We start from the raw sequence: 27,414 nt of genomic DNA on the forward strand, positions 1-27,414 counted from the left end.
CAAAAACAAAGCAACCAGAACACTGCTATGTACAGAGAACACACATTAAAATCAAGCAGTTATTTTCTGAAGTGGAGAAGGCACCCATGGGTCTGAACTTACTCCAATATGGCAGCCGCATCTTTGCCTTGTTGCTATGGTTACATCCCCATCATGCCTGTGCTTTCTACTTTCCAGACCTGTTTATGACAGGCAGAGGTGTTTCCTACTATGGTGCCTATGTCTGCACGGCTAACTGCTTGCCAGGAATAAGAGCCAGAGGGTAGGGACAGTAGGGATTACAGTGCAGCAGCCCCTAGATGTGGACGGGAACTCAAGCACATGCTAGGTAGAACCTGACAGAATAGACCCTAAAAGGTAAAAAAGATTCTCTCTCTCTCTCTCTCTCTCTCTCTCTCTCTCTCTCTCTCTCTCCCTCTCCCTCTACACACACACACACACACACACACACACCCCTTTTCATCAAAACTAGAAGAGAGAGCATTCAGATAGTTCCAACTGAAAAGGATCTAATAAAAAAGAGGTTATTGCTAAAATAGATATGACAGAAAACAGTTTGCAGCTATGAATATGGTCCATCTGGCTTTTGCCTGAACACTATAAACTTTAAATTCAAATGAGGTAAGGCTAATCTAGTATACCCTGCGATAATATTTCTGAGAGATGAGTTCTCTAGAAGCAGAACTCAGATTCTTAAGGGAGAAATACTAGGAACTCTTTTGTCAATGAACGAAAAACACTTTCTTAAAAGGCAGGAATGATAATGCTTTGACTCTTAGTCTACCAATCCAAGCTAGAAATGGCATTTACATTAACTACTATCATGAGCCCTGTACTAACTTACCTGACTACCTAACAAAGGATGATATTGACACTCCCTGGGTTTAGACTAAAAGTAGTGTAGACAGCCTCATCAGAACAATAAAACAGAGGCAACATATTGTACTAACAGTGAAGAGAATCCCAGATAAAATCTTGTGGAAAGTCAAAGAAGATAGACGGAATATCCAATGGGGGAGGGGGCTGTGGAGAAAGAGGAGACAGGACAAAACAGGCTTCAGAACGAGGTCAGCATTCCAGACAGGCCTAGAGGAGTTTTTACATCACCTTTTTTGTTTTCAAATTTTTCGATTTACAGAAAACTTGTGAAGGCAGTACAGAAAATCCCCTATACTCTACGGTCAGTTTTTTTACATTAGTATGGCACATAGGTCACAATTACTGAGCTCATATTGATGCCTTCATTCCACACTTTTTTTTCTGACTTCCTTAGCTTTCATTTAGTGTTCTTTCTCTGTTCCAGGATCTCACCCAGGATACCATGTTATATTTACTTGCCATGTTTCCTTAGGCTCCTCTTGGCTTTAAGTTTCTTAAAATTTTCTCATTTTTAATAACTCTCACAGTTTTTAGGAGTTCTGGTCAGGTATTTTGTAGACTATCCCTCAAATGGAATTTGCCTGATATTTTTCTCATGATTAGACTGGGGTTAATTGCAGATGACATGGAAAATCATAGGTGCAAAATACCACTTTAATCAGATCATATCAAGGATACAGATTCTTAACATGACTGTATCATTGTCAGTGTTGATCTTGACAACATGGCTGAGATAGTATCTGTTGAGTTTCTTATTGTAGAGTTACTTTTTATCCCCTTTTCACAGAGTACCATTTGGAAGGAAGTCAATATGTACAGCCCATACTTCAGGAGAGGGGAGCTATGTTCTTCCTCTTTGTGGGTGCAGAATCTATCTATATGTTATTTTGAATTCTCCTACACAGGAGATTTGCCAATCTTCTCCAATTTAATTATTTATTCAATCAATTATTTCTATCAACATGCACTCAGGGGTTTTTATATTATAATTTGAGTATTAATATAGTACTACTTTTTTTTGCATGTATTGTTCCAGCTTTGACAATTAGAGCTCTTTGAGTTTGCTCTTGTATCCCACTTATAGGTCCCCACATTAGTATATGATTTTGTTTGTTTGATCACATCCTTACTTTCTGGCAGTACAAGATGCTCCAGGCTCATATTGTATATGTCCTGCCTCAGTCCCTAGAATCCGCCATTTCTGTAAGGAATCCTGCTGTCTTTTACAGGACAGTAGTGTTAGAAATTAAAATGGGGGTGGGGTGCTAGGTGCACTCATACTACCAGGGTGTGGTTGCTTCTAGGTCCTCTCACCTGACAGAATGAGAAAATATTTGTGGTGTACAAGATGGTTCAGATGTTGAGAGGTGGAAACACGGGCTAGGTTCTCAATATACTTTTATTAACATTAAATATTAATAAGAGATTGTGAGCCTCTGTTAGTTCCAGTTTCATTCAGAGGAATTACAGAGATATATTCATTTATGAAAAAGAAAACCCTCCAATGCTTTATGCAGGACTTTAAGAAGGACTAATAATATTCCTTTATAGCTGGAAATAAATGGCTTAACATACTCAGTATTTACCATGTTCCTGTCTCAATAATTCTCATCTCTCAATTCATCAAATCATCACAGCCACTATTTAACAGATGAAGAAGCTGAAGCACAAAGGGAAAGTGGGCCCATGTACTCTGAATATAAGGCAGAGAATGAGTCCAACCCAGGCAGCCCGGCTATAGAAGGGTGGTCAAGATCCACAGACCGTTCTACCTGAGGAATGAGTATCTAATGAATGAGAGATTTCTATTGAAGAAATTTGCCATTTCTTCTAGAAGGGAAATTCCACTGAAGGCAGAGAAAGAACAGGGTAGGTTGTTTAAACCAAACAAATCTTTCTAACTAAAAATGACTTTAAATAATGTTTTTGTTACAAATTCAGATGACTATGTCCAAAAATATGGCCACTGTCCATAAGTAGTAAGCTAAATGTTGTAAGGTGGCCTTCAAATAAATGCTTTCTTGTCATATATTAATTTTAATATATATTAGAAAAAAATAAGGTGTTCAGGTAAGTATTTATGTTTTTTAAATAAATTGTTTTAAATTAAACCTTTAACATACAATGGCAGATATGAATGTATTCAGAAATGATGGTGTATACAGACATGATGGTTTAAGAAACACTAATTAAGATTATAATTTAGACTGTAATTCCTTACAGAATAGAAACAAGAAATATTACATTCTTACATTGCAAGGAGTATAAAACACAAGGTTTTATTGATCTTTTTTTTTTGTGTATATTCCAGACAAGTGAGCACATATAATTTATGAAACATCCAGTATGTGTTATGCACCAAACACATTATAGCTATTATTCTCACAACATTTCAACTTATTTCCCCTCTATTATCTCTACTTATAAATGAAGAAAATAGAACTTCAGAGAGGTGAGGCATTTGCCCAAACTATTAAGTAGGAAACAACAAAGCTGAAATTTGAAACCAAATTCACCTGACAAAAAAACATCTAAGTTCTTTCCATTCTGCAAAGTTGCCCTAAGTATCATTGGTGCACACTCCAGGTCAGGAGGTAAATATCACTTGTATTTATCACATACAAAGTAAGCAAAACAATAACAAAACTCAGAATATAAAATAAGAATAAAGATAAATATTCTTTTAAAAATAAAGTATTCTTTAAAGAATATAAACCTATCATTATTTTAGCTATTAATGTAGTTTAACTAATTTACTAATGAACACAGAACCATTTGTGGTTTAAGCAAATATCAAGGTTCATCCCCAATTCCTGTTAGAGGGAATAAAATTAAATGTCTTCTTTCAAAACTCATGTGACTAGCACAGCATGGTGTTTCTCACAGGCCTGTAATCCCAGTGGCTCGGAAGGCTGAGGCAGGAGTATCACAAGTTCAGCAATTTAGTGAGGCTCTAAGTTCAGCCTCAGCAATTTAGTGAGACTCTAAGCAACTTAGCAAGACCCTGTCTCAAAATAAAAAATAAAAAGAAAGGGCTGGGGATGTGGGTCAATGGTTAGGCACCCCTAGGTTCTATCCCTGGGGCAAATAATAATAAGCTCATATGACTATTAAAATGAAAGACTGTCTGTCCATTTTCTAGAAAGATTTCAAACTATGCCAATTAAGCTATGATGACAAGTAACTAGGAGTAGAACTATTGCCCTACTAGAGCCACAATAAACCCCAGCAATGAGCAGCTTTAAAAAAGCTGATCTCCCTTACTAAACAAGAGAAAATCAAGCTCTACCGATTTTATGGAGCAACTAAAAATCATGACACTAACCACATTTCACTTCTACCATATATATATATATATATATATATATATATATATATATCTTTTAAAACAGTGACAATCCATGTGACACTGCAAAAATCTTAAATTGAACAAAAGCATTATCATCCTTGTTATTCAGAGAAAAGTTTATTTAATCTATCCATAATACTAGTAACAATACTATTTTATCTTAGTTAAGCCTCATGTTTTAAATATATATATTTTTAAAAAGTGAAGAGTTCATAATGTTCTCAGTTGGAGCTACCATTTCCCATGAATCAAATCAACATGTAATAAATGAAAGCAATTTTTCCAGCAATGATTAATTTCTTGAGTCATAAAAATGAGGAATTTTTGATAATTTGAGTGTTAGGGATATTTAAGCTTACTGTCACTAGAACTGAGTAGATGGCAACAGAGATAACTTTTTTTTTCCTTTTAACCTTAGTGTCTTGCTGAATTAAAGTCAACTAACTTAATATTCAATAAAACAAAAATACCCATTAAAAGTGCTTCCTTCTTTCTCTTATTACTTTATAAAAAGAACATTTTTTATAAAGACAGGATTTCTCAATTCTTTTGTATTCACTTTAAGAAGCTATATGTAAGTTACAAAAGTCTTTCCTAAAATCTACCTTTATTAAATGGATGAAGGAGCACATATCAAGTTCAAGAAAACAACAAAAAGTTGTTAAACATGACTTTTTTTAAAATTTAGAGTTTTTCTTTAGGTTCCTCAATTAACTCTCAGCGATTCTTTTTTCTAAATTTAATATTTTAATGTAGAAAACAAATGTTGCTATAATGTTCCATAAATTAAAAATGTCTTTTTCAATTAACTTGAGTTCCTTCTTAGCAAAAATTCAACACTGATTTCTATTCTGAGTTATCTTTTACTTATGCAGTGCAGAAATACCTTAAGATGAGCCACTTCTATGAACATATCATATTCCTTCCAGGAGACCTCCTGCCCATCAAATATATCAGCAGTCCCAGAAAGTGCTAGTCCATGCTGTGTATTGACAATCAAAAAGCAGCAGGGGGAGCAACCAAGGAAAGCTCTAAGAAAAAGCACCCCAGGAAAGCAATTTAATTTATAGGCAACAGAAACATACTAGGGATAATTACTAAAAACCAAAGAGACAAATAAATTCTATAAAGAAGTCATATCCACATTTGCAAACTGGCCTAAGCACCTCTGGAATGAATTATAGGACAACCTGAAGTCTCTTAGAAGGACACTTGAATCCTAATATCAAGACAGACTTTCAACTTGAAGGCCAGTAGTTTCCAGCAATGCCAAGCCTCGGAACTGCCCCCAAAATTAGAAAGGAGAAACAAAATGCATTTTTTTTATCTGGGTATGTGGTAGAAAGAATTCACAATTATTTCATTTTCTCTTTTAAACATCACTGCACTTACACTGAAGGCCTGGTGAAATGTGCACTGTTAGGTCACAAGAGAATTAAGTTACCGGGTTCCATTGCAGTCTTTAAAAGTCCTGAGGGCCAGATTCCTGCCCTCCTTGTCACTCCTTCTACCCTCAATACACTTTCCATGAGAGAAAACCAAAAATACTATGAAACTATTCCACATTAAAGGATATTTTTGCCAGAAAGGCACTTTACTTTGCAAAATCTATAAAAGGATGGAAAAGTGCCCACCAACCTACATGACATTTTACATGTTCTAAAGATTTATATGGCTTTTGTTTTCAGTTTTACAGTAAAACAGATAAAATAATTAGTTTTTCTGTCTGGAATTTCATAGCTGAATTATTTTTAAAAGACTAAACTTCTAATAAGGACTTCAAATCTTCTAATAGAATTTTACAGTTACCTAAGAATTATAAAAATATCTATGAAACAAAGTGTCTAGCATAACTTATGGTTTAAATAGGCAATCCGTATGGTTAAATCAGTATGGTGAAATAGGCAATAAGTAAAGTCTGATCTGATCCCTAAATAATACCAGTAACAACAGATGTAATGCTACTCTTGACAGACACTGAATTAGCTTGCTATTAAATATATATACATATATATATATATATATATATATATATATATATGTGTGTGTGTGTGTGTGTGTGTGTGTGTATTTTTTTTCTTTAAACTCTTACATTGACCTTTAAAAGTATCTGTTATTATGCCTATATTATGCCAAGGAAACTGAAGCTAAAAGGCTTAAGTTGCTAATGTAACTCAGCTAGCAAGGAACAAAACCATGAACTTCCGGGTTCATTTGCCTCCAAAAGCTCTGATAACTCACTAAAATTTCCCTCAATTGTAACAGTGAGGTTCCCAAGGAAATCTGTACAACTCTCAGGAAGATTAATGTGCTTATGAAGGTAAATGCTATAGATTTAATCACTCAAATTAAATGCCATCTGGAATCTCTTACCAAATTGGTACAAGCATCCTACAAGCCAACTGGCCTTGGCCAAGAATTCAATAATGTTCCTACCTCAATAGCATCAATAAGCAGTATGTACAGTATAAAACCAATACAGAAAATATAGCTAGTTACTTCTAAATCAATATTTTTAAATTACTATAAGGTTTCTTTTATTAAATTTTTTAAATATATAAATTGTTAACCCAACTTGTTAAATGGATTTGAGCAATCAGTTTCCTTCTTCCCAGCACCCAAATCCATCTCATAATTAGTATTTACTATTATCACTTTAAAATACCGGTTTCTTACTAGCGTTTTTATTGTGTTTTTTAATCTATTAGAGTATAATTTTAAATATCTCAAGAAAGGGGAAAACTTTTTCCATGGCCAAAGATAAACCCTGACAGAATGGATGGCAATAAGACTAATAACCAAAAAGCAATGTTGCAGATTCATTCATTCATACTCAAGAGAGACGGTGTGAAACAAATTGTCTGCATTTCCAGTCCAGACCGAAGGTAGGGCACCACTCACAGGGACTTTCAGATCAGCTGCTCCAGCTCAGTTTATAGCTCTTGTGGCTTTGGTAACTTTACAAACTTTACCAAGAGCTTTAGTTTTAATTCTTTTTCATCTATAAAAAATCATGTGAGCATAACACAAATTTAAAAATGAATAAGTTAAAAAAGAAATGAACAGCCTAGAAATTAAAAGTTGAAGCAAGAGCTTTGGTTGACCCAAGTGTCATGTCAATAATCTTTCAACCACAGGATATAAACGTAGCTAAATGACTGCACTTTGAAAAAGTATTCTCTTATTTATTTGGTTATTTCAACCAAATAAACCTATCTTCCACACTAATCATGTAAATTAACTCAAAGTTGAGAGCCGTCACAGAGAAGATTTAAAAGCAGAAAAAAAAAAAACCTCTTATTTGGTACTTGTAAAAGAAAGCTGTCATTTTGAGCAATTGCTGTGACCCCAAATGTTTTTACCTTAAAGTATAGATAAATTATTTCACAGTTGAAATCACAATATATTGTTCGATTTCACATCAATTTTTAAACTTAAACCTAAGTTTCATCATTAAGAATATGAGTTTTAAGGAAAGTGAACTAGCTTTTCAGGTACATTTTGCTTTAAAAGTACTGTCAAATCATCTCAAAAACATAAATAAATGCATGCATCTCACTAGATAACCAAATTTTGTTCTGCCTTTTACTACATAGAATCAATCTAACAGACAAAGAATTAAGATCAGGTCCAGTGCAGAATGCTCTCACTCAGCATTTAGGACACTGGAGATACTTGGCATACATCTCCTGTTATTACGAATGTTATTATGAATCAAATTATGAAAAAGAAAAACAATCTCTATTTCTAGTTTATAAAAATAAGATTTTTTTTTAAGCCACATGAGAACAATGGCATCTAATGCTACTACAGGAATTAAGAGTCCCAATAAGAAAGCAATTCTAAGAGAAGCCATGCCAAATTTAGAAATGAGACCCAAATTTATATAATAAAAAACCTGATTTGATCATCAGTGTATACATGGGTAGGTCAATATGCATATGGGCAGGTTACTAACTTCAAGCAGTGGCTGGGGACCCCTTTTATTTGCTTGAAGCCGACTTTTTACTTAAACAGCAATGCTATCTATATAAGAAATGTTAACAGATAAGACAAGTATCTGTGATGCTACAGTTTTTGTAAAAACTGCATGAGGAAAAAACAGGTGGGATAAAAACTATAGTAAGCTAAAAAAAAAAGCATCACTCACTGAAATACATGTACACATGAAGAGTAAAATGGCCATCACCTTCCTGACCTTGCAAATAAATGGGTGGCTAAAACACATAAGTATCTTTAAGAAACAAGTATTACTAATTGAACACAATATTACCAGTCCTTACTAGCTGCATCCCTCAGATATCTGCATCCAACATGCACATGCCTCCTCTCCTGCCCCTTCAGCCAGTCAATCATTAAAACACACATAATCCAATTTATTTCCTTGCATAACTATAGACAAAAAGAACAGGGCTTATTTTTTTAAAATGCAGCAAAACTGAAAATACTCTACCTTAACTTCCAGGCTATTTTATGGCTATTTCATACTGAAGATTACTTATCAGTTCCCCAAATTCCATTAACTGCCAAGACCAGCACTTTTGTACATATGGCACAAATGTCCAGCTGAAACCTCCTTGAAACTAAATGACCTCGGAAATCTGGTCTTCTTCAAGATCAAAAGAAAAGGCAATGATCATAATGAAGCTTCTAACTATGAATGTGTATGGCCAACAGAATATATAAAGGCAAAGGTCTAACAGGGTATCCTGACAACTAGATAAATGAGGGTTAAGGTTCCAAGTTCTGAGTTTGAGTGCAGTAGGTGGTGAGACCCAAGTGATTTCATTGACATCCACCAACTCTTATTTCCAACCAGGAATCTCAAGAATACCTTTAAATATGCAAGGCCAACAGACCCTACTGGGTTTCTCGTTGCAAGGGCAAAATGTCACTTAGGAACCCTGTGTCCTGGATATTTGATCAAACTATGTCAAAGTTGATTTTGCAAAATGTGTAATTTACCTATAGTGAGTGAAAGTGAGAAGGAAGGCATGGAAACAAGAACCTCCCTTCTAAAGCATAATAGCTAACATGCAGTGAGCATGACAAATATCTCCTTGTATTTCCTGGGGCCACAGGGACTGGTGCTTCACCAGCGTGGGAATCAGCAGTCTAGGGGCATCAATGACAGTAGAGCAGGGACTTACCTTGTTGGAGGCCATCTCACTGACAGAGTGCCTGGTCTGCAGGGTCTCTAGTTGGTCCAGACACCAATCCAGTTCCTCCAGGGTCTCGCTGGCCAGTTTCTGGTAGGCCTCCTCTGCGAAGAGATAGGGAAAGGGGGACTCAGTTCTCAAGCGCTTCACTGGGCCGCCAGCGAGTTCAAAGGGGGCCATCCTGCCATACCCCGCCATGCTCGGATGCCCGGTGCCTGCACATGAGGGCTGCTCCTTCATATTGCCAAACCCGGCAGCTCGATGGGGGCTGAGTCTCCACCCGCGGGGCCGTTCGCGACTGGAAGGCTCAGTTTCTCCAGCTTGACGTCGCGGGTAGGCCCCCAGGGAGGGCGTGCGAAGAGCGACAAGCCAACTTTTATTACGGGAACGGAGGTGGAATAACCACGATGCGACTTTTGGACAGCGCGGCGGGTATTAGTCCTAGTTCTGGAGGATGGCAAAGGGATGGCGCGCACGACTAGCAGCCGTCCCGCAGAACGACGTCGGGTCCACTGCCGGGTCTCCTCGGTCCCCGGCCCCGCGCCCGCCCCGCCTGCCAAGCCTTATGCTCGGCACTTGAAGCGAATGAATCAGCCGTGGCCGGGTGCGCGGCCACCACGTTTCCTGTTTTCTTTCTCAAGTCCTCAGGCGGCGGGCGCAGCGCGGCTCCATAGCCGCGGCTTTCCGGGAACTCTCCCCTTCACGCCCCTCGGCACTGTCTGGCTCCTCCTCAACTCCCTTACAAAAAGACTCCGAATTGCAAAAGCCTGTCCGTGTCACCCGCCGTGTCCTTCCCCGCAGCCCCGCCACCTCGCCGTGGCATCACCCCGTGCAGCCGGGCGCCACTCTCTTTGAAGCGCAGCCGGGGAGGCGCGGTTGCTAGCGTGTCTGTAGGGCTGCTTTGGGGCTGTCTGAAGGAGGAGAGCGGCGGAAAACCCGGCGTGGAGCACCCGCAGCCCGCCGCCCGGGGTCGCCGTGGGGTTCAGGCGGGGCTCAGGGGGGACCCGACGCGCAGGCGCGTGCGATCGCGCACCTGCCCCGCGGGGACCCTGCACATCCAGCCGAGCGGTTGGCCCTCTGGGTCTCCGGGACTGCCAGAGCCTCCTAGTTTGCACTCCTAGGCTTGAACGAGGTTATTGAAGACCCGCAAAATCGTTTCTGAGGGTTTATGTTTTAGGGTTTATGAGGTTCGCTTTCTGGGGGTTAGGACTTACTTTAAGGGAGCTAAGTTGGGGGAATAAGAACATTTCTTTCAAAAGCAGACTCTCTCAGTACCTAGCCCACCCCGCTAAGTAGCAGATTTCTAAATTGGGGGGTGAACATAAACAAAACATTGTGCTTTTAGGTCCAAACGCCTAAGAGTTTGACAATGTACTGTGCTGCCTATTCACATAAAGAGTTACCCTAAGAGTTATCTTAAAGGAGCAACGACGTGAATGAACCAGAGAGTAAGAGGAGTTCACACATGTCCTGAATACGTGCTTCCTTTGTGGAATTGCACAAGACCAGGATGATGTGAGGCCAAGGACAAAAGTCTGGAAAGGGTGTTTCTACCCCACCATGTGCAGACTAAACTACAAAAGCGGTAAAACACAAAAGACCATATCTAAAGGCAATGTAGGCAAAATGGTTCTGTTTATAAGGGCCAACCCAGGGGACCATGGTTCACTCCTCCCTTAACATAAATGGATCACGCTTTAGCATGGAATTAAACAAGCCATTCCAAAGGAAAGAAAACCCAAAGTCCCAAGGGTCCATCTTATCCATCTTATAAAACTTTGTCATTCAAAGAAAAACACTTAAAAGCTTACATGAAGTTGTGGGGTCCCTTTCGGGAGCCCTCCAATCTATCAATATTGATGAAGAAGAGAGTCTGCGCTTAAATTAACAGTGGCATAACAAAGAATTTCATGGACCAACCTTCAGGATCCTGGGACTTTCCAGACAGGTTTTTACAGAAAATTTGTAAAGGTTACAGTAACTTTCAAACTATTTGTTACATGTGCCACGTGGCTTGTTATCTAGAATTCTTGAACTGTTTGCTCTTCACTTTGAGTACTGTAGGTTTTGTCTCTTTTATTCTGTGCACCCCCCCCCACCTGCCCCCTTCACACTAATCTGTATCTCTGTAAATACATATTTTAGGTGGATGAACAACCACCTAAACCTTGCCTGGTTAAAATTTAAGATTGAAGCTTTTTTTTAAAACCATAACAGAAGGAACAACCTTAAAGATAATTTAAATTGTAAGTTTAAAAGACTATAGTTTTTCCATGATTATAAGGCTATAAAAATATTACATGCTTCCTATTGAAAAGTAAAATATTACACACATAGAAAAGTCCCTTGTAGTCCCACAACCTAAGATCTCAAATGTTTCAGTCTATGGCTGTAATGCAACCATTTTCAATTTACTGAATCCTTTCCATATGTAAGTATAGCATTACCTAATTGCCATAGGTACCTCTACTCCATGGCTTTGTTTTTTTTTCCTCCTTCTGCTACATAAAATAGGGATATAGGAAATTGTAAGAGGAAATTAACTTATTTTATAGTCAGTTGAGTTGTCCATAGTTAGTAGATGGGTATAGCATTGTGCAGGAAGTGTTCACTATCATCTTTTCAGTCATATGAAGCCAGGAGTCCTCCTCTCATATCTCTAAGGTTTGACTCTCTATATTCATCTCCCCTGCAATTCAACTCTCTCAAAGCCTGAGACCCAGGGGACCTCCCAATACATAAAATGTCTCCCGCACCACCCCTCAACTTCATTTAACTTTCTAAAGTTTTTCTGAAATCAGAAGTACAAATTCAGGTCTCAGACCTAGCAGGATATGGTTCCAAGTATTATACTTCAGCCTTTATTTTTTAATGTGGAAAGGCAATTCAGGAAAGCTTCAGGTTAGAGACCTCATGCAGTTAGATGTAGGATTTGCTCTTAGGAAGGCAATATAATGACAAAAAGGGCAATTTATTTCAGATGATCCATCTTAAATTCAAATCATGGATTAGCCATTTGACTATCAAGATTTATGTGCCAACACAATGTGGTGTTTTAAATTCTAACATCTTCTACAATATCCTATGTAAGTCTGAAAAATGACACACACACAAAGACCCAGAACGTATCTAAATGCCTGTCAGAAAATAATTACCACAGACTAAAGAACAGTTTGTTTTATAAACTTGTTGCTCAATAAAGAATTATTGTTGATATTAGCATAGAACTGAGAATATCACTTTTTCCACATTCCTAAGTCAATAGGTAATATGGCTAGCCACAATTTTTCAGGATCCTTAAGCCTTCATTTTAGGAATTTTAACCCAAAGTGTTCTAAGGCATTGAGTAACTAGCCTTTTTATCCCTACCATTGAAAATGAAAAAGAGGGGCTGGAGTTGTGGCTCAGCGGTAGAGCGCTTACCTAGCACGTGCAAGGCCCTGGGTTCTATCCTCAGCAACACATAAAAATAAATAAATAAAATAAAGGTATTGTGTCCCACTGCAACCTAAAATTTAAAAATATATATTTTTAAAAAAAGAAAGAAAAAAAGCCTCAATGAGCAGTTGTCAGCTATCCTACAAGAAACTGAGTCACCACATAAAACACCTAAATGCCATCTACAGCTGGCAGGTCAAAAACAGTGAAAGAGTTTAATTTTGTTTTTTACCAAGAACATATACTGCATGCATTAATAAAATACCCGCCCCCAAGAATAGTATACACCATAGCCCTACTTAAAAAAAATATATATATGAAAACCCTTTTATTTAAACTATCCAAAATCACACTAAATCGAAGAATTAAAGAGAGAAAAACACCCAAGTAAAAACTATTGGCTAATATCCATAAGGCATTAGAGGGCTATGGAATAGCAACTGAGAAAGAACTTGAGCCTTTGGCACCCCCCCACCCCCCACCCCCAGCAGCATCGGTTTTCTCCAAGGCACCCTTGAACTATGTAACACCAGGGCTCTGCTCAAACCCTCCCGTGAACAAACAGTCCTCAGTGCCTGTGGGCCAGCACTTGGCTTCCATCATTGTGATGTGCACAGGGTTCCCCAGACACACAGCCTGAAATAGTGCCAGAGGCTCCTGGAGAGGATGCTGAAGCAGCAGCTTCCCTTTGAAAAAGGCAAAAAGTCCCCAGCTCAGAGCCACAGCAGTGAGCTGGAGGTTGAGGTCATTTTCTTGTGAAATGTTCCATCCATTACTCTCACCCACAACTTACAGCCCTGCTGACCAGTGAGGTAAATGGATCCACTCTACAGGATGTGTAACTGTGTAGACATTGGGTTTTGGCCAACATTTGCAGGGTTAAAGTTTGTCGCAATTCCTAGACAGACCTATTGCTGCAAATGAGAATAGGTCCAACAAATCCATGACTTACTTCTGATACTATTTGCATATTCTTAATTTAAAATAGAAATTATCACAGCTGATTCAGATCGTTTTTAAATTAAAACGATCCCATTAAACAGCTCCTACATGCAAATACTTGATACCTTTCTAACCAAATCCACTTTCTCCTTATTCCTGGCAAAGTCTCCTCCTTGTTTTTAAGGAAGGAGTTGAAAGTGGAGGTAGAACTGGAGAAAATGATTTCTATTTCACCATGTATTGCTTTGAGCGAGATACTCCCGGACTTTGCTCTAGTAAGAGATTTGTGCAGGTTAGCTCTTAACTTTGCTGACAATTTTTTTTTCCTCTATAAATTTTATCTGATGGGAAATACATGAAGGCCCTGGATTCTCTTTCAATGTGTACATGTAATAGGTTTAAGCAAAACTTGCCAGTGGCAAGCTGCTTTTGATTCCAAGTGAATTTCTGGCATTGAGTTCTTGTTTTGAAGTATTTTAAAATCTTTTAATATATAGAAACTTTCACTCAGTACTTCAAAAAATGTCCAAAGTGAAGATAAGTATTATCTTTCCAGTATCTACCTCTCCCCACCCCACCCCCACCAGTGCTGCCTAAGGCTATAGTAGAACCTCTTAAGTGAAATAAACACAGGATTGAGTTTCCCTGACTTTTGGTCCCAGCAGTAATCCAGCATTTATTTAGCACCAGCTGTGTGTCAAATACTTTATTAAAGTTTGCGGGAACAAGATGATTACATGTGTGTCCCTTATCCAAGAGAACCTAGAGCCCAGCAGTGGAGACAATTTCAGCATACTGCATAGTAGAAAGTACTTTCAAAGAATGAAGTACATGGGCTATGGGATTATCAAAAAGGGCCATTTAAATCAGACTGGGACAGAGGTGAAGAGGAAAAGGTGAAGTCCTACAGAAGAAAAGAGAAGGCAAGTAAAGAGGGTGAAAGGGATATTTAGGAGAAAACAAGCAGACACCTAGAACTGTGATCAACAAGATGTGTCTGTACGTGTGTGTAGAAAATTGAATTGTCATAAATAGGACTTTGCTCAAAGGAAAAGAGGCTGGGGAAAAAATCTAAAGAAATCTGAGAAATTTGCAGACACTGGCCATGGAAATCTTCTCAGGCATCAGCAGGTAGGAGCTTTGGACTATCTTCAAAAGTAGGAGCCACTGAGTAATTCAGAGAGCTGTGTGATACGCTATCTGATTTTAGTTTAGCTAGAAAATTCTTGGGATGTGCAATAAATGGGTTTGAAGGAGTCAAGGCTGCAGTCAGTGAGACCATTATCGTTGACCATATTATTGCTAGAATAAAACTAAATAATTTATAGACCATTTGCTTCTCTGATGATTATTCTTACTAAGACAACCTCTGTATTAAAACCCTACATTGGCATATGTTCTCCCAACATGGTCAGGCATGAATAGAGGGACTGCACAGTGTGATCGGAGAGGGGCAGGCTTTCTGCTCTCAAAAACTACAACCTTCTAGTCATTGAATTTTTAATCATACTGTCATGAGAAGAGGGGTGCGTATCATCAGAATTTCTTTCAGAGAGAACCTGCCTGCAAGAAAGTGCTTAATAAGCCTACTTATGACAGAAGTCCAGGCCTTGAGAAACTATGGGTTGGTTAAGATGAATTTGTGGCCTCTTCTACCCAGGAAAGCCAGAAGAATAGGATGATTGCTTGAGAAGGAAGTTTGTGCATGTGAGAGGCAGGTGGTGGGGGTGGGCAGAGAAAGAAGTCAGCCTGGTCTAAAGAGTAAGTCCTTCCTTAAATTTTCCCTTCCCTCAATCTTTGATAAAGTTCCTGAAGGCACAGATTGCTGAGTTGTTTTAACTCACTGAAGGGATTGCACTTGAAGGCCCGATAGGCCTGAGCAGAATGTTTACCTGAGCTGAGAGAAGAGGCTGAGGAAGAGGAGAAAAACTTCTAGAATTTGACTTAAGAATAATTTTTGTCCAAACAATTTGAGTTTGAGCCAAGCTTAATCAGATATCTGGGTTGGTGGCTCTACACAACATGTATGTTATTATAAGCAATATCATTCCTTGAGAGAAACTGGAAGATGTCTCCAATCTCTATTCCACTATTTACAAACCACAATCCCAAGACAATTCCCCCAATTTTTGTGCATTCTTATTTTTTCACCTATAGATTGGGGAGACAACAAGAACATTGTAGGTTATTTTAGTTTAAGTGAGAGATTGTGAGTCAAATAATCTTGCATTGCTTTCTTTAGATTCTTTCCACATCCTCCCCCATTTAACCTTCCTTTCCACCTGGAGTTATCTCAGTACCTAACTTAAATAATCTTATTAATTAAAGTGAATATATCAACTAATACTTAGGGAAAACCTAGGACTCCAGTAGATAATGGATCAGAGGCCTAGGAATTATATCAAGAACTATGCAATTCCTAGAAGAAAATGTAAGGTTAACACATCAGCATATAGATACAGGAATGACTTTCTCAATAGGACCCCTAAAGCTCAGGAAATAATCCCAAGAGTTAATAAACAAGATGACATCAAATTAAAAATCTTTTGCACAGAAAAGGAAACTACTGAAAAGAGGAATGTGAAGAGAGAACCCACAGAGTGGGAGAAAATCTTTGCTAGCTATTCCTCTGTCAGAGGATTAATATCTATAATATATAAAGAACTCAATAAACTTCATGCCAAAAAATCAAATCACTTGATTAATAAATGGGCAAATGAATTAAACAGACTCTCCTCAAAAGAAAAAAAATATAAATAACCAATCAACATATGAAAAAATGTTCAGCATCATCAGCAATTAGGGAAATAGAAATCGAAACTACACTGAGATTTCATCTCATACCAGTCATAATGGCAGTAATCAATAATACAAATAATCATAAATGCTGGAGAGTATGTGGAGAAAAAGGAACACTTTTATACTGCTGGAGGAATTGTAAATTAACACAACCACTATGGAAATCATACGGAGGTTCCTCAAAAGACTAAGAATAGAACCAACATATGACCCAGCAATACCACTCCTTGGTATTTATCTTAAAAGAATCATGTTTATACCAGCACAGTTCACAATAGCCAAACTATGGAAACAGTCTAATTGTCTACCAATGAATTGATAAAGAAAATGTGGTATAAATACAAAATGTAGGTTTATTCAGTCATAAAGAATAATGAATTTATGGCCTTTGAAAATTCTGGACAATGCTCAGAGGAGAAGTTGCAAAGAGTAGAAGAATCACTTAAGAGGAAGAGTCAGAATTTAAAAAGAAGAATATTGTTATGGACCAAAGGTTTGTGTTTCCCTAAAATCTATAAGTTGAAATTTAATCTCCACTGTGATGGTATTTGGAGGTGGGGTCTTTGGGAAGTAATCAGTTCATGAATGTGGAACCTTCATACATGGAGTTAGTGTCTTTATAAGAGACTGGACAGCTAGCTTGCCCTTTTGCCATGTGAGGAGGCAATGAAGAAGAAGAGACGGCAGCCTGAACCCCCAAAACAGCTCTCCACAACCTGACCGTGTTGACACCTGGATCTCAGACTTCAGTCTCTAGAACTGTGAAAAATAACTGTTTGTTCTCCAAGCCACCTAATTTATGGTATTTTGTGCTAGCAGCCAGAACTGACTTAGATATTAAGACTTTGTCACTGATATTCAAGACAGACTATATATCCATAGGTTTGGATTAAGATAATTCCATTCTAAACTTGTGTTTCAGCAACATAAGATCAAAGAGGGCATTAAAGTATGTTAATAAGGGAGCTTGTATCTATTGTTTCAATACTTTAATAATAAAATAAGTATAAAAACTATGCTTAATACTTAAAAATAAGTATTAAAACTATGCATGTTATTTACATACCTTTGTAACAACAATTTTATTCCCATGGTATTGTGGGAAGTCACCTATGTTTTATCCAATCAAACTTGGAGTACAACAGCCTTTGGATCTTTATCTCTGTCAATTACTGCACAAATAATTCTTTAGAGAAAATAAGGAGTCTCATAGATGGCCTTCAGTGACACCAGTTCTCACAGTCTTTCATTCTCTGATCTGACACCGTATCATCGTGGTTAGGTGCTGGTTTTAAGGTTGTCCAGTGGTGGTTAACTCAGAAGGGGTCAGCTATTTTTTTAGTGGGAGTTTCTGAACTGACTAAATACTGTCAAAGATCCCTTTCATGTACCAGGTATGGATGCTTTATATTTCAAATCAAGATATCCTGAGAAATAAAGGTATTGATAAAGGTACTGATAAACACGTGACCAGAAGATCTAACAGGAATGATTTTAGAGGAGGAAAAGTTTATTTAGTGCTCATGGTTTCAGAGGTCTCAGTTCACAGAGGGCCAACTCCATTGCTCTGGGCCCAAGATGGTGAAGATCATCAAGTCATGGTAGAGGAAAGCAGCTCGAGATATGGCAACAAAGAAACAGAGAGAGAAAGAGCGCTTTGCTCACTAGGGACAAAATATAAATCCTAAAGGCATGCCCCAATTGATCTATCTCCTCTAATTTTATCCCACCTACCGAAAGGTACCACTTCATCTCTATCAGGGGATTAATCCACTGATTAGGTTTAGGCCCTCTGCCACTGAGCTATATTCCAAGTCCTTTTATTTTTATTTTGTGACAGTCTCCCTAATTTGCTGAGGCTAACCTTGAATTATCTTCCTGCCTCAGTTTTCCCAGTAGCGAGGATTGTGCCACTGCACCTAGCTCAATTATCATTTCTTGAAGCACGCCTGAAAAATTTTGTCCCACACCTATCTATACCATCATATCAAATACGTCTGAAACATAAAGTCACTCATTCTCTGGGTGCCCACATCTTTGAAATTTCCTCTAGGGACATTCCCTACCAACCTGCCCCCCATCCTGCCTCTGTAACAGCCCACTATTGAGAAATGGTCAGGGAGTAATCTTCCTTCTTTTCCTCCTTCAAGTTCTCTCTTTTCCCCAGGAAGAGAGCAATCAAAACACCCATTCGTATTTATTTATCGATACATATTCTCCAATATACTGGTCACTGTAAAATACAACAAAATGAAAGATTCAGTGGCCTGGACCTAGGAAAGACCTTAAAATATCTGGATGAGAAAATCAGACATATGATAGCTGCTCCCTAGAGGCAGTGTAAGGTGACATATAAATCATTCAGTCTGCGAGTGCTACTGAAGATCAGAGCATGGAGAGGAAGGTATGGGCTGAAGCTAAGAACACAGAGTGCCAGGAGGAAGGCCAACCTGGATGCAGGTCTTCAACTGAGTCAGTGGTTTGAGGCTCCATGGGAGGAGGGACTCAGCAGGCATTCTTTTCAGGTACTGGAAATGCCTGGAGCCTACATCAGGATTATGTGGGTGGGTGGTAAATGGCCTGGGCAGAGTAGACTCCTTCCAGAGAGGAGAAGGGAAATAGAGTTGAATACTTAAATGTATTGCCTGGAGCTAATGGATACTGTGGGCATGGAGTAAGTGCAGTGGTAGCCAGGGAAGATGAAACAAGGAGGGAGAGTGGAGAACACTATAGCAGTGTAGAGGCAGAGTGCAAGGCTGAGGTTTGGAGGTGTCCGTTTTAGAGGCTACCGTGATAGAGCAATGGAGAGAAATCAGATTCACACGCTGACTCTGCAACTCAACAGGGATGTGGAGAACATGGGCAACTTAGCTACTTTACACCTCAGCGTTTTCATTTGCAAAATAGGATTAAACACACATCCTCTAGAAGATTGCCCGTGTCATTTTTCACATTTTATTTGAATATTAAGACAAACTTTAATTTAAAAATCATGGATCCGTATCCCAATTTCTTTTTTTGTTGGTTTCAATTTGAAAACATGATTTATCTTTTTAAAAAACTGTATTTATGAGCCTATTACCTGTTTTTTTTTTTATTTGGGGAGGGCTACCAGGGTTTGAATTTAGGGGCACTTGACCACTGAGCCACATCCCCAGCCCTATTTTGTATTTTATATAGTGACAGGGTCTCACTGAGTTGCTTAGCATCATACTGTTGCTGAGGCTAGTCTTGAATTTGCAATCCTCCTGCCTCAGCTTCCTGAGCCACTGGGGTTACAGGCATGTGCCACTGTATCTGGCAAGCCTATTGCCTGTAACACATGGGATGCTTTTTAAAAAAGCAATCCATTTTCTCCCCATCTCTTCCTAAAACACAATACCATCAGAACAGTCCTGCACATATTTTTGGTACTAGTGGGACTCAATTCCTACACCTCTCTGAAAATTAACACAATTAACAGTATTAATTTCATTTGCTTCTTTGAAAAATCAAAATTGTAGTTTTCTTAATTAAGGAAGATGCATGAAGCATGTCATTTATATTTTATTCAACTTTAAGATTAGTTTTTAAAAATCATACTATTCCACAATTTTTATTATTCAATGCTGGGGAGTAAATTAAGGGTTTTGGCCTGCTAGGCAAATGCTCTACCATTGATCATTTATTTTTGATAATTTTTGATATGATTTGATCTTGTAAACTTAAAGTTTAAATACTGCTCCAGTTCTATGCTTAAATGAGAGCTTCGTGGAAAGAGAAAAACAATTGTATAGCATTTTTTCTTCCCACTGTCTGAAAATATATGGATGTAAATATATAATGTACATGTTGTATATGATGTATGTATAACATTCATACATATAGCATATATAACATAACATATGTGTCTGTGTATATATATATATCTTCAGAGAATATTTGCTAGCTTAAGTAATTCCATGTAATGTATGCACATTCTGCATTGTGATAATTAAGGCATTAGTATGAGTAAAAGGTTTTCAATTTAAAACAAGTGTCGGGTTTATTAAACTTAATTATTATGTGTGACCAACTTTTTGACTTCATATTCTTCTTCAATTGCCTTTTATATCTTAATTCTTGAAGTAAACTTTGAAATTGTTGACTTTTTATGAATTCTTCAATTTTCTAACACTACTATATTCAGTGCATCTACTATTTCACTTGTAGTTATTTACTTCATTTATGTAAATTTTGGTTATAAACCTAACCCATGAAGAAGATTCTGAACATTTCATTCTACCTTGTAATTTAAACCTGTACATCTAATTAATTTTCAGATTTGTCTCTGCTGCCTCAAGAATTATACTTGTTCATCTTGAAAGTGTCTTGTCTTCATCTCCTTCAAGGACCGAACCATTGCTTTTTGATATTTTGAAAGACCTTCTAACGATGACCATGACAGGAACTTCAGCTCCTCTGAAGCCCTCCTTGTCTTGCGAGGTCCCAGGCTACTCATACATGTTTTTGGAGGTGGGGATTTAAATGACATTCAATAACTTACATTTTGTCAGTGAACCACAGTAAAAACTCTGTTTCGTACTATGACACAGAAGATTTGTTTCAAGTGGGAAGTGCCATGAATATTGTTGTTGATTGTGCCCATTCTTGAAGACATGTGGGCATTGATTCCTAGTAGTATAAAAAAACGTGTATAGGAATGGAGAAGGGTTTATTACTTGTGTTTGTTTAAAAAGGGATGGTGGCAGACTCCTACCATAAACAACATTTGTGTGTTGTAATGCTCATGGCATATTTTGTTTAGAGTCCTTGTTTAACACACTGAGCTTTTCAGTTCAAGTGAAACTAACAGAAGAAACTCCATCTATACAATGTAAAGCAAATCCGAATACAACTGAAGCAGTATATGCAACACACACACACACACACGTATATATTTGGCACTGTATGTAGAAACTAGGAACAGAACTTAACATGAAGTAGTATTTATCCTTGCTATGTACGGTTTACTTTAATATTTTGTATTTGTATGGGTCTTAGTGACCAGTTTGCATCTCTGACAGCAATAGTGCTTAGTACTAGTGACAGAAACCTTCCTGAGAGTATTTTGCAAAGAGCTCACATGGACAAGATAATTTCAAAGCAGAGAAATTGAAATACTTTTACTGGGCAGAGTGTGATGAGGAGACTCAGCCCTTAGGAGATTGTGGTGGTAGGATCACCTGAGCCCAGGAGTTCACAGCAGCCTGAGCTGCACAGCAAGACCCTGTAGAACACAACTCAAAAATTTTTTTTTTTTTTCTGGAATCTGTAGTCATTTGAACGACTATTTGGTTTGGAATCAAAACACAGAAATTCCTTTCCTGACTCCAATAGTGACCCAGGAATGATCTTGGCCAAATGATCTCAGCTGTCCCTGGACCAACTGGACCCCTAAGAGATGCAATCTGAGGAATGCACTCTGACCAAAAATACTTGAACCTGTTGACCTACCAATGACCTATGACCCAGCAGAACCAGGATCACTATTTCTCAAAGACTACCATATATTCTCACCCTTTCATTGTTGAATGAGTAGGAAAGACACATCTTTCCATTTGGCCCTCATTTTCCTTTCTAGCCCTTTAAGTCTTATATTCTTGGCGAAACTACACATTTCCTACATTTCTGGTGTTCTCCTCTTTTAAAACCTCCTACATGATCTTATATTCCCAAAGCACAATAATAATAATATTATTAAATTATTAATATTTTAACACTAATAATATCTCTCAATAATAATAATTGTAATAATAATATTTCTCCTTATTGAAGACCATATTATAGGTTTTTAATGCCTAAAGTTTTCATCAAACTTCAGTTAATCTTTCGAGCCACTCTAAAAGCCACCTCACTTCCAGCTTTGTCCCCTGTGCCTGATCCCACCTCCACCTCCGCACTTTGTCAGTAAATTTTCTCAGAGTCTCAACTCTGCATATTTGGTCATGTTGGGTTACTTTTTAAGATTCAATTTATTTTTTGTCACTTGATCATCATTCAGTCTGAATGATCAAGCTCCTGGCTTTCCTAGTCTGCTTCCTTTCTGTGACATTTCCTTCAAATCTCTGCATAGACTCAGATGACCCAGATGACAAGCTACACCTAGTAGGAGCAGGAGGGAGTCAGTCCTGACATCAGTGGGAGAGGGAAACAGGAGGAGGTTCAAGGCAATGGGGTCCCAGGTTTGGAGGGAGTTCACATACTTTACATACTTTATTGGTTTTAACTGGGATGAGTCCTTACCACTGACAAAGTTGAAAACTAGAGGTTGTTAAATGATTCATCCCTGTCTACTTAAATGTTGGTTTGACTCATTACTTCTCAATAAATACTTGTTGAACCCTTTTCAACGCAGCAAAACTGGTATTCTATAAGAAACTCATAATATGAAGCTTAGTTCAAAAGACCTTTGACTTAAAGGTGTCCATAGACCAGAGGTCCTGATAGCAAATGAACAATCACAGTGATTTCTAAATAAATTTCTGCATGCTTCCCAGACATGTGACCGGGTCAGTAAACTCAGACTTCATGGGAAGAGTGTCCATGTTCCTCCCCACTTAGAAACTCATCATCAGAATTTGCAAAATATGTTACACTTTGCACTCATAGGTGACTGGGGAAAATCCAGGATATCCCCCTAGAAGGAGTTCTCTATAAAGATAGAGACTGGCAAATATGTTCAACGCATGATGGTTAAAGCAGAAGTTAATTCTTTAAGTCACTAAGTCTGTAAAAAATCTGTTTCAATGATTTGTTTAAAAGTAGAATGAATTTCTCCAGGGTTGGGACCATATCAAATTCTGGTGCTAAATCCTTACTGTCACATACTAGGTGTCCATAAATGTTTGTTGAATTGAACTGAACAGAAAACATATGCAGCATTTCCCTTATGAAGACTACCTTTCTATAATGTTTCTGTATCTTCTCCTGCACCTGAGCATCAATAACTGGACTTTTAAATGGATATGAATATGACCAAGGAACTTTTAAATTTCATACTCAGGGATATCATATAACCAGAGTAACTTTCATGCTAGGGGAGAGGAATCACTGGTAGGATAACTCTTATCACCTATTGTTCTCTCCTGATGATCCACTAATGCTTTGATTCTCTAGGCACATTTACTTATTTTAATATCTACTGCCCCTGTAATTTATGGGTAGGAGGTGCATACCTCCCAATTGGCCTGGAGCTTATCAGGTTATATCTGTTATTGTAGCATAGTTAGCAATACCATTGCATTTCAATCTAAAGTGTCCTGGTTTGGATGCTAAATCTTACGGATACCCTATTTATGGGAGAGTTCATTGTCTATCATTTAGCTGCCCAAGGCTACCCTGCTTGGAAGTCTACTACCACACCTTGCCAGGACTTTCCTCCATGAGGGCAGCTCTCTTAGTCCATGAATCAGGAGGTTAAGTCTCCTTCTGGAAAAAAAAAACAGATATGCCTGTCTATAGGAGACTCTTGGTGGGAAAAAAGTCAGATCTCTAAATTTAAATCTTTCTTTTAATCTTGGGTCTCCAATGCACACAAGAAACAAAGAATCCCTAATAATTACATTCCTAAATTTAGTGAAATCTAGAAGATATACTCTTTTGGAAACTCTAGAAATTAAACTTATGTGTCTCAGGTTAAACTGTACCTTAACAGCATGGCTTATTTTGTCAAAATCAGTTAAGACCCTCTAATGTGCTTTCAATGAATGGACAGACAAAAATTAAAACATGGCTGGTCAAGGTAATCCAAAAGCTCACTTCATTCACTCAATAACAATGGCCATTTAATGGGTTCTTTTTACTACTGGATGTAATTGTGCTGGGCTTTAATTTCTCATCATGACGGAAGAAATGAAATGACTTCAGACTTTTAGGAACATTTGGCTACATCATGTTTGGGTGCTCCAATAAACACTGTTGGAAATTAAGTCAGCTCTGTGATTGCTCACCCTCCCTAGTAAGGAGCACGCCTCCCTCATGTCAGCAAAAAGCTAACTACGTCTTAATCTAAGACACTGCAGTAGAGGCAAAAGAAATTACCACCCTGCCTCTCTCCTTTCAGATCTCCCTATTTGTAGCTATCAAATTTTGGCATGCTTGCAGCAGCACCATCTTATCAGAACAAGCACCATAATTCTCATGTGAGATGTTAGGACTTTCTCTTCAGTAAGGTCAAAATGTACCTATGATTCAAATTTAGATGAGGGTATGAGCTAATAAGAACATAAAGAGCATCAGTTTCAAGAACTCAGGCTACTATTATTTTGTGCTACTGGTTTCTCCTTTCCTAATTCCAGGTAGACATGCAAGCTTTGAGGTTGTCATGTGCCGTTAAAATTAATCAGCCTCACACATTTCATCTTTAAACCTTTACCCAGGGTAGTAAAAAAAAAAAAGAGTCTAGCAGAAATGAACACACTTCTTGAACACTGCAGCTGCTAATCTCATGTGGTAAAAGATCATCCTATAAATTATGCTGCAAAAATACATGCAGCATTATTAATAACTATAGTATGACAAAGACTGTTAGCTGTCCTTTACTACTGGTGCTTTCTTCATTAGTTGTATAGGAATCTCAATTTTCTCCTAAGCATGAGTGTCCCAAATAGAGCAAACATTCAGACACCTTTATGGCCAAGTGTTGCCATATAACTAAGTTCTAGTGAATGGGTGGATAGTAGAACCATTATGTGGGGATACCAGGAACTTTTAAAAAAAGATACTTGTCGTATACCTTTATTCATTTCTCTTTCCAACTGGTTTGAATATGAATTTGATGACTGGAGCTAGAGTAGCCACATTAGACTGTGATTATAATTTAGGTACAGAGTTCACATCTAAGAAAACAACAAAATGGAAAAAGTGTGTGTTCTTGAAGACTTTATGGAATAACGTGTCCACACTAGCTCTGGACTGCCTACTTTTCAATTTAACATGAAAGAGAAATATTATTAAAGCCATTTCTACTTAAATATTTGTATTCACAACTAAATGCAATTCCAGTAATACAATTACGAATTATAAAACTCCAATTCCCTCATGGTTTAGGGCCATAGCTTAGTTTTAACAATAAATGTGTTCACATAGGCCAGGCTGAGATTTGGATATTGGATGACTGGATTTTTAGCTTACAGGATTAAAAAAATATTGTGTAGTGATACATTGCTAGTTAACTGCTTGCTCCAGAATGATCAGAAAATAATTTTTAGAAAAATCTGCCAAACAAAATCCTACAAGAACCACCTTGGGATTTCCTGTAGGCTTCAGAGATTTGTCTTTCTGGCCTTACTTGGAACTTATTCCAGCCTGGAAGCCATTTTGATGAACCAAATTCTCCTTGTCTTAAAGAAGAAAAACATTGTCTTCATTGCTAGGTAGTTCTCCTTCTCCAAAACCCCCTTTCTCATTTATACATTTGAACATATGGAAGTTTAAAATTTTCTTTTTACTTAGATACTCAATCTTTTAAGTATACTGCTCTTGTTAAGTCTTTTAAAAAAACTGAAGAGCTGGAGGGTCTGGTGTTTTTTTTCCTTGCTGTTGTTTGTTTTGTGGTCTTGTCAGTGCTGGGGATTGAACCCAGGGCATTGTGCACAGCAGGCAAGTCCGTACCACTGAGTCACATCCCCAGCTCTCAGAGGAGCTTTTCGAACCTATCACTTTCCATACTTTGCCATCTAAAGCCACTGTTCTCTCCTCCTACAAATATGATAGCTTTCAGGCTAAATTATGATGGATCCAACTCATGCCTGAAAGGTTTATTGAATGACATATTGTGGTCATATTACCAGAGCACAAATATTTCTCAAGGTACAATATTTTAAAGCAAAACCGTTTATGTGTAATCTCTCTGAGGTTATAGAACATGGCTATCTTACTTATTGCCAAATCCCTAGCTCCTCAAAGAGTGCTTCTCCATATAAATCTGTCCACTGGATAAATGAAGAGTTTACCTAGAGTAGTAAACTTGTTATTTGTATATACTTGACACGCTGTCTGTGTGGACAATGTCAATGAGTCAACCAGGGAGGTGACTTTATAGAACTGTGTCTCTATGTTGTCCACTGCAGTTATCAGGGACACACTCAACTTTTACAAATTGTTCCAACATTATACCTTCCTCCTACAAAGAATCTTTCTGCCCATTATGAATCCCTGAAGCACTGGCTGTCTCATTTGGATTCCCCAATGCACAGAAAGATGGTTACATATACTTGGGTGGAGAAGAATGTCATGCTCAAGCTCCCTTACGGGGAAAAAAAATGGCAACTGTCATAAATGCAAGCTGTCAAATTTAGTGACATAGATTATGAAACATAAATCTCAATCCTATTTGTTTATAACAGTGAAAATCTGTATATTTGTTATCTAAGATATAACAAATCTATATAACAAAGTTTTAAGTATTGGGGAGAGGGGCTCCACTATCTGCTCCAGGAAGGGGATAGCTATTACCTCATGTCAGAATCATTACCCACTGGACTGCTGCATTCTCTAAGACCCAATTCAGCATCACCAGTGTCCCCTTACTTCTCTCCTGCTTACTGTTGATGGCATTGTCTAAGCAGAAACTATTGCAGTCTTTAAAACTGGAATTATATTATCACAAGAAGAAAAACAAGATACAAAACACAAAGAGACAAATAAATGTGGCATCCTAATAAATGCTAGCTAACTATAATGCCAGAGATAAGTGTATCATTAAAGAGATAAATTTATTAAGGGGAATCTAAAAGTCTAAATATGGCTATGAAATATCACTTGGCAAACCATTCAGGCATAACCTAGATTCCTAAAACCAGCATTTAGTTATTTCCCATATATTGG

At 37.9% G+C, this 27,414-nt stretch overlaps 1 protein-coding gene across 7 annotated transcripts in view; it reads right to left on the minus strand.

Moving 5' to 3' along the window:
- Pde4d (phosphodiesterase 4D) overlaps nucleotides 1-27,414 on the minus strand; it is an 816,241-nt gene that overhangs the window by 44,395 nt on the left and 744,432 nt on the right. For 6 of the 7 annotated variants that reach the window (XM_058583143.1, XM_046456221.2, XM_046456224.2 and 3 more), the window contains exon 6: nucleotides 9,379-9,491. In XM_058583143.1, the coding sequence (XP_058439126.1) occupies nucleotides 9,379-9,491 (113 nt within the window). Of the gene's footprint in view, nucleotides 1-9,378; nucleotides 9,492-9,577; nucleotides 10,310-27,414 lie in introns of those variants that run through there. The other variant, XM_046456228.2, reaches the window with a different exon arrangement.

The sequence above is a fragment of the Marmota monax genome, unplaced genomic scaffold (assembly GCF_021218885.2).
Source record: "Marmota monax isolate L192 unplaced genomic scaffold, Marmota_monax_Labrador192_F-V1.1 WCK01_AAM20220418_F8-fsc00037, whole genome shotgun sequence".
Taxonomy (NCBI): domain Eukaryota; kingdom Metazoa; phylum Chordata; class Mammalia; order Rodentia; family Sciuridae; genus Marmota; species Marmota monax.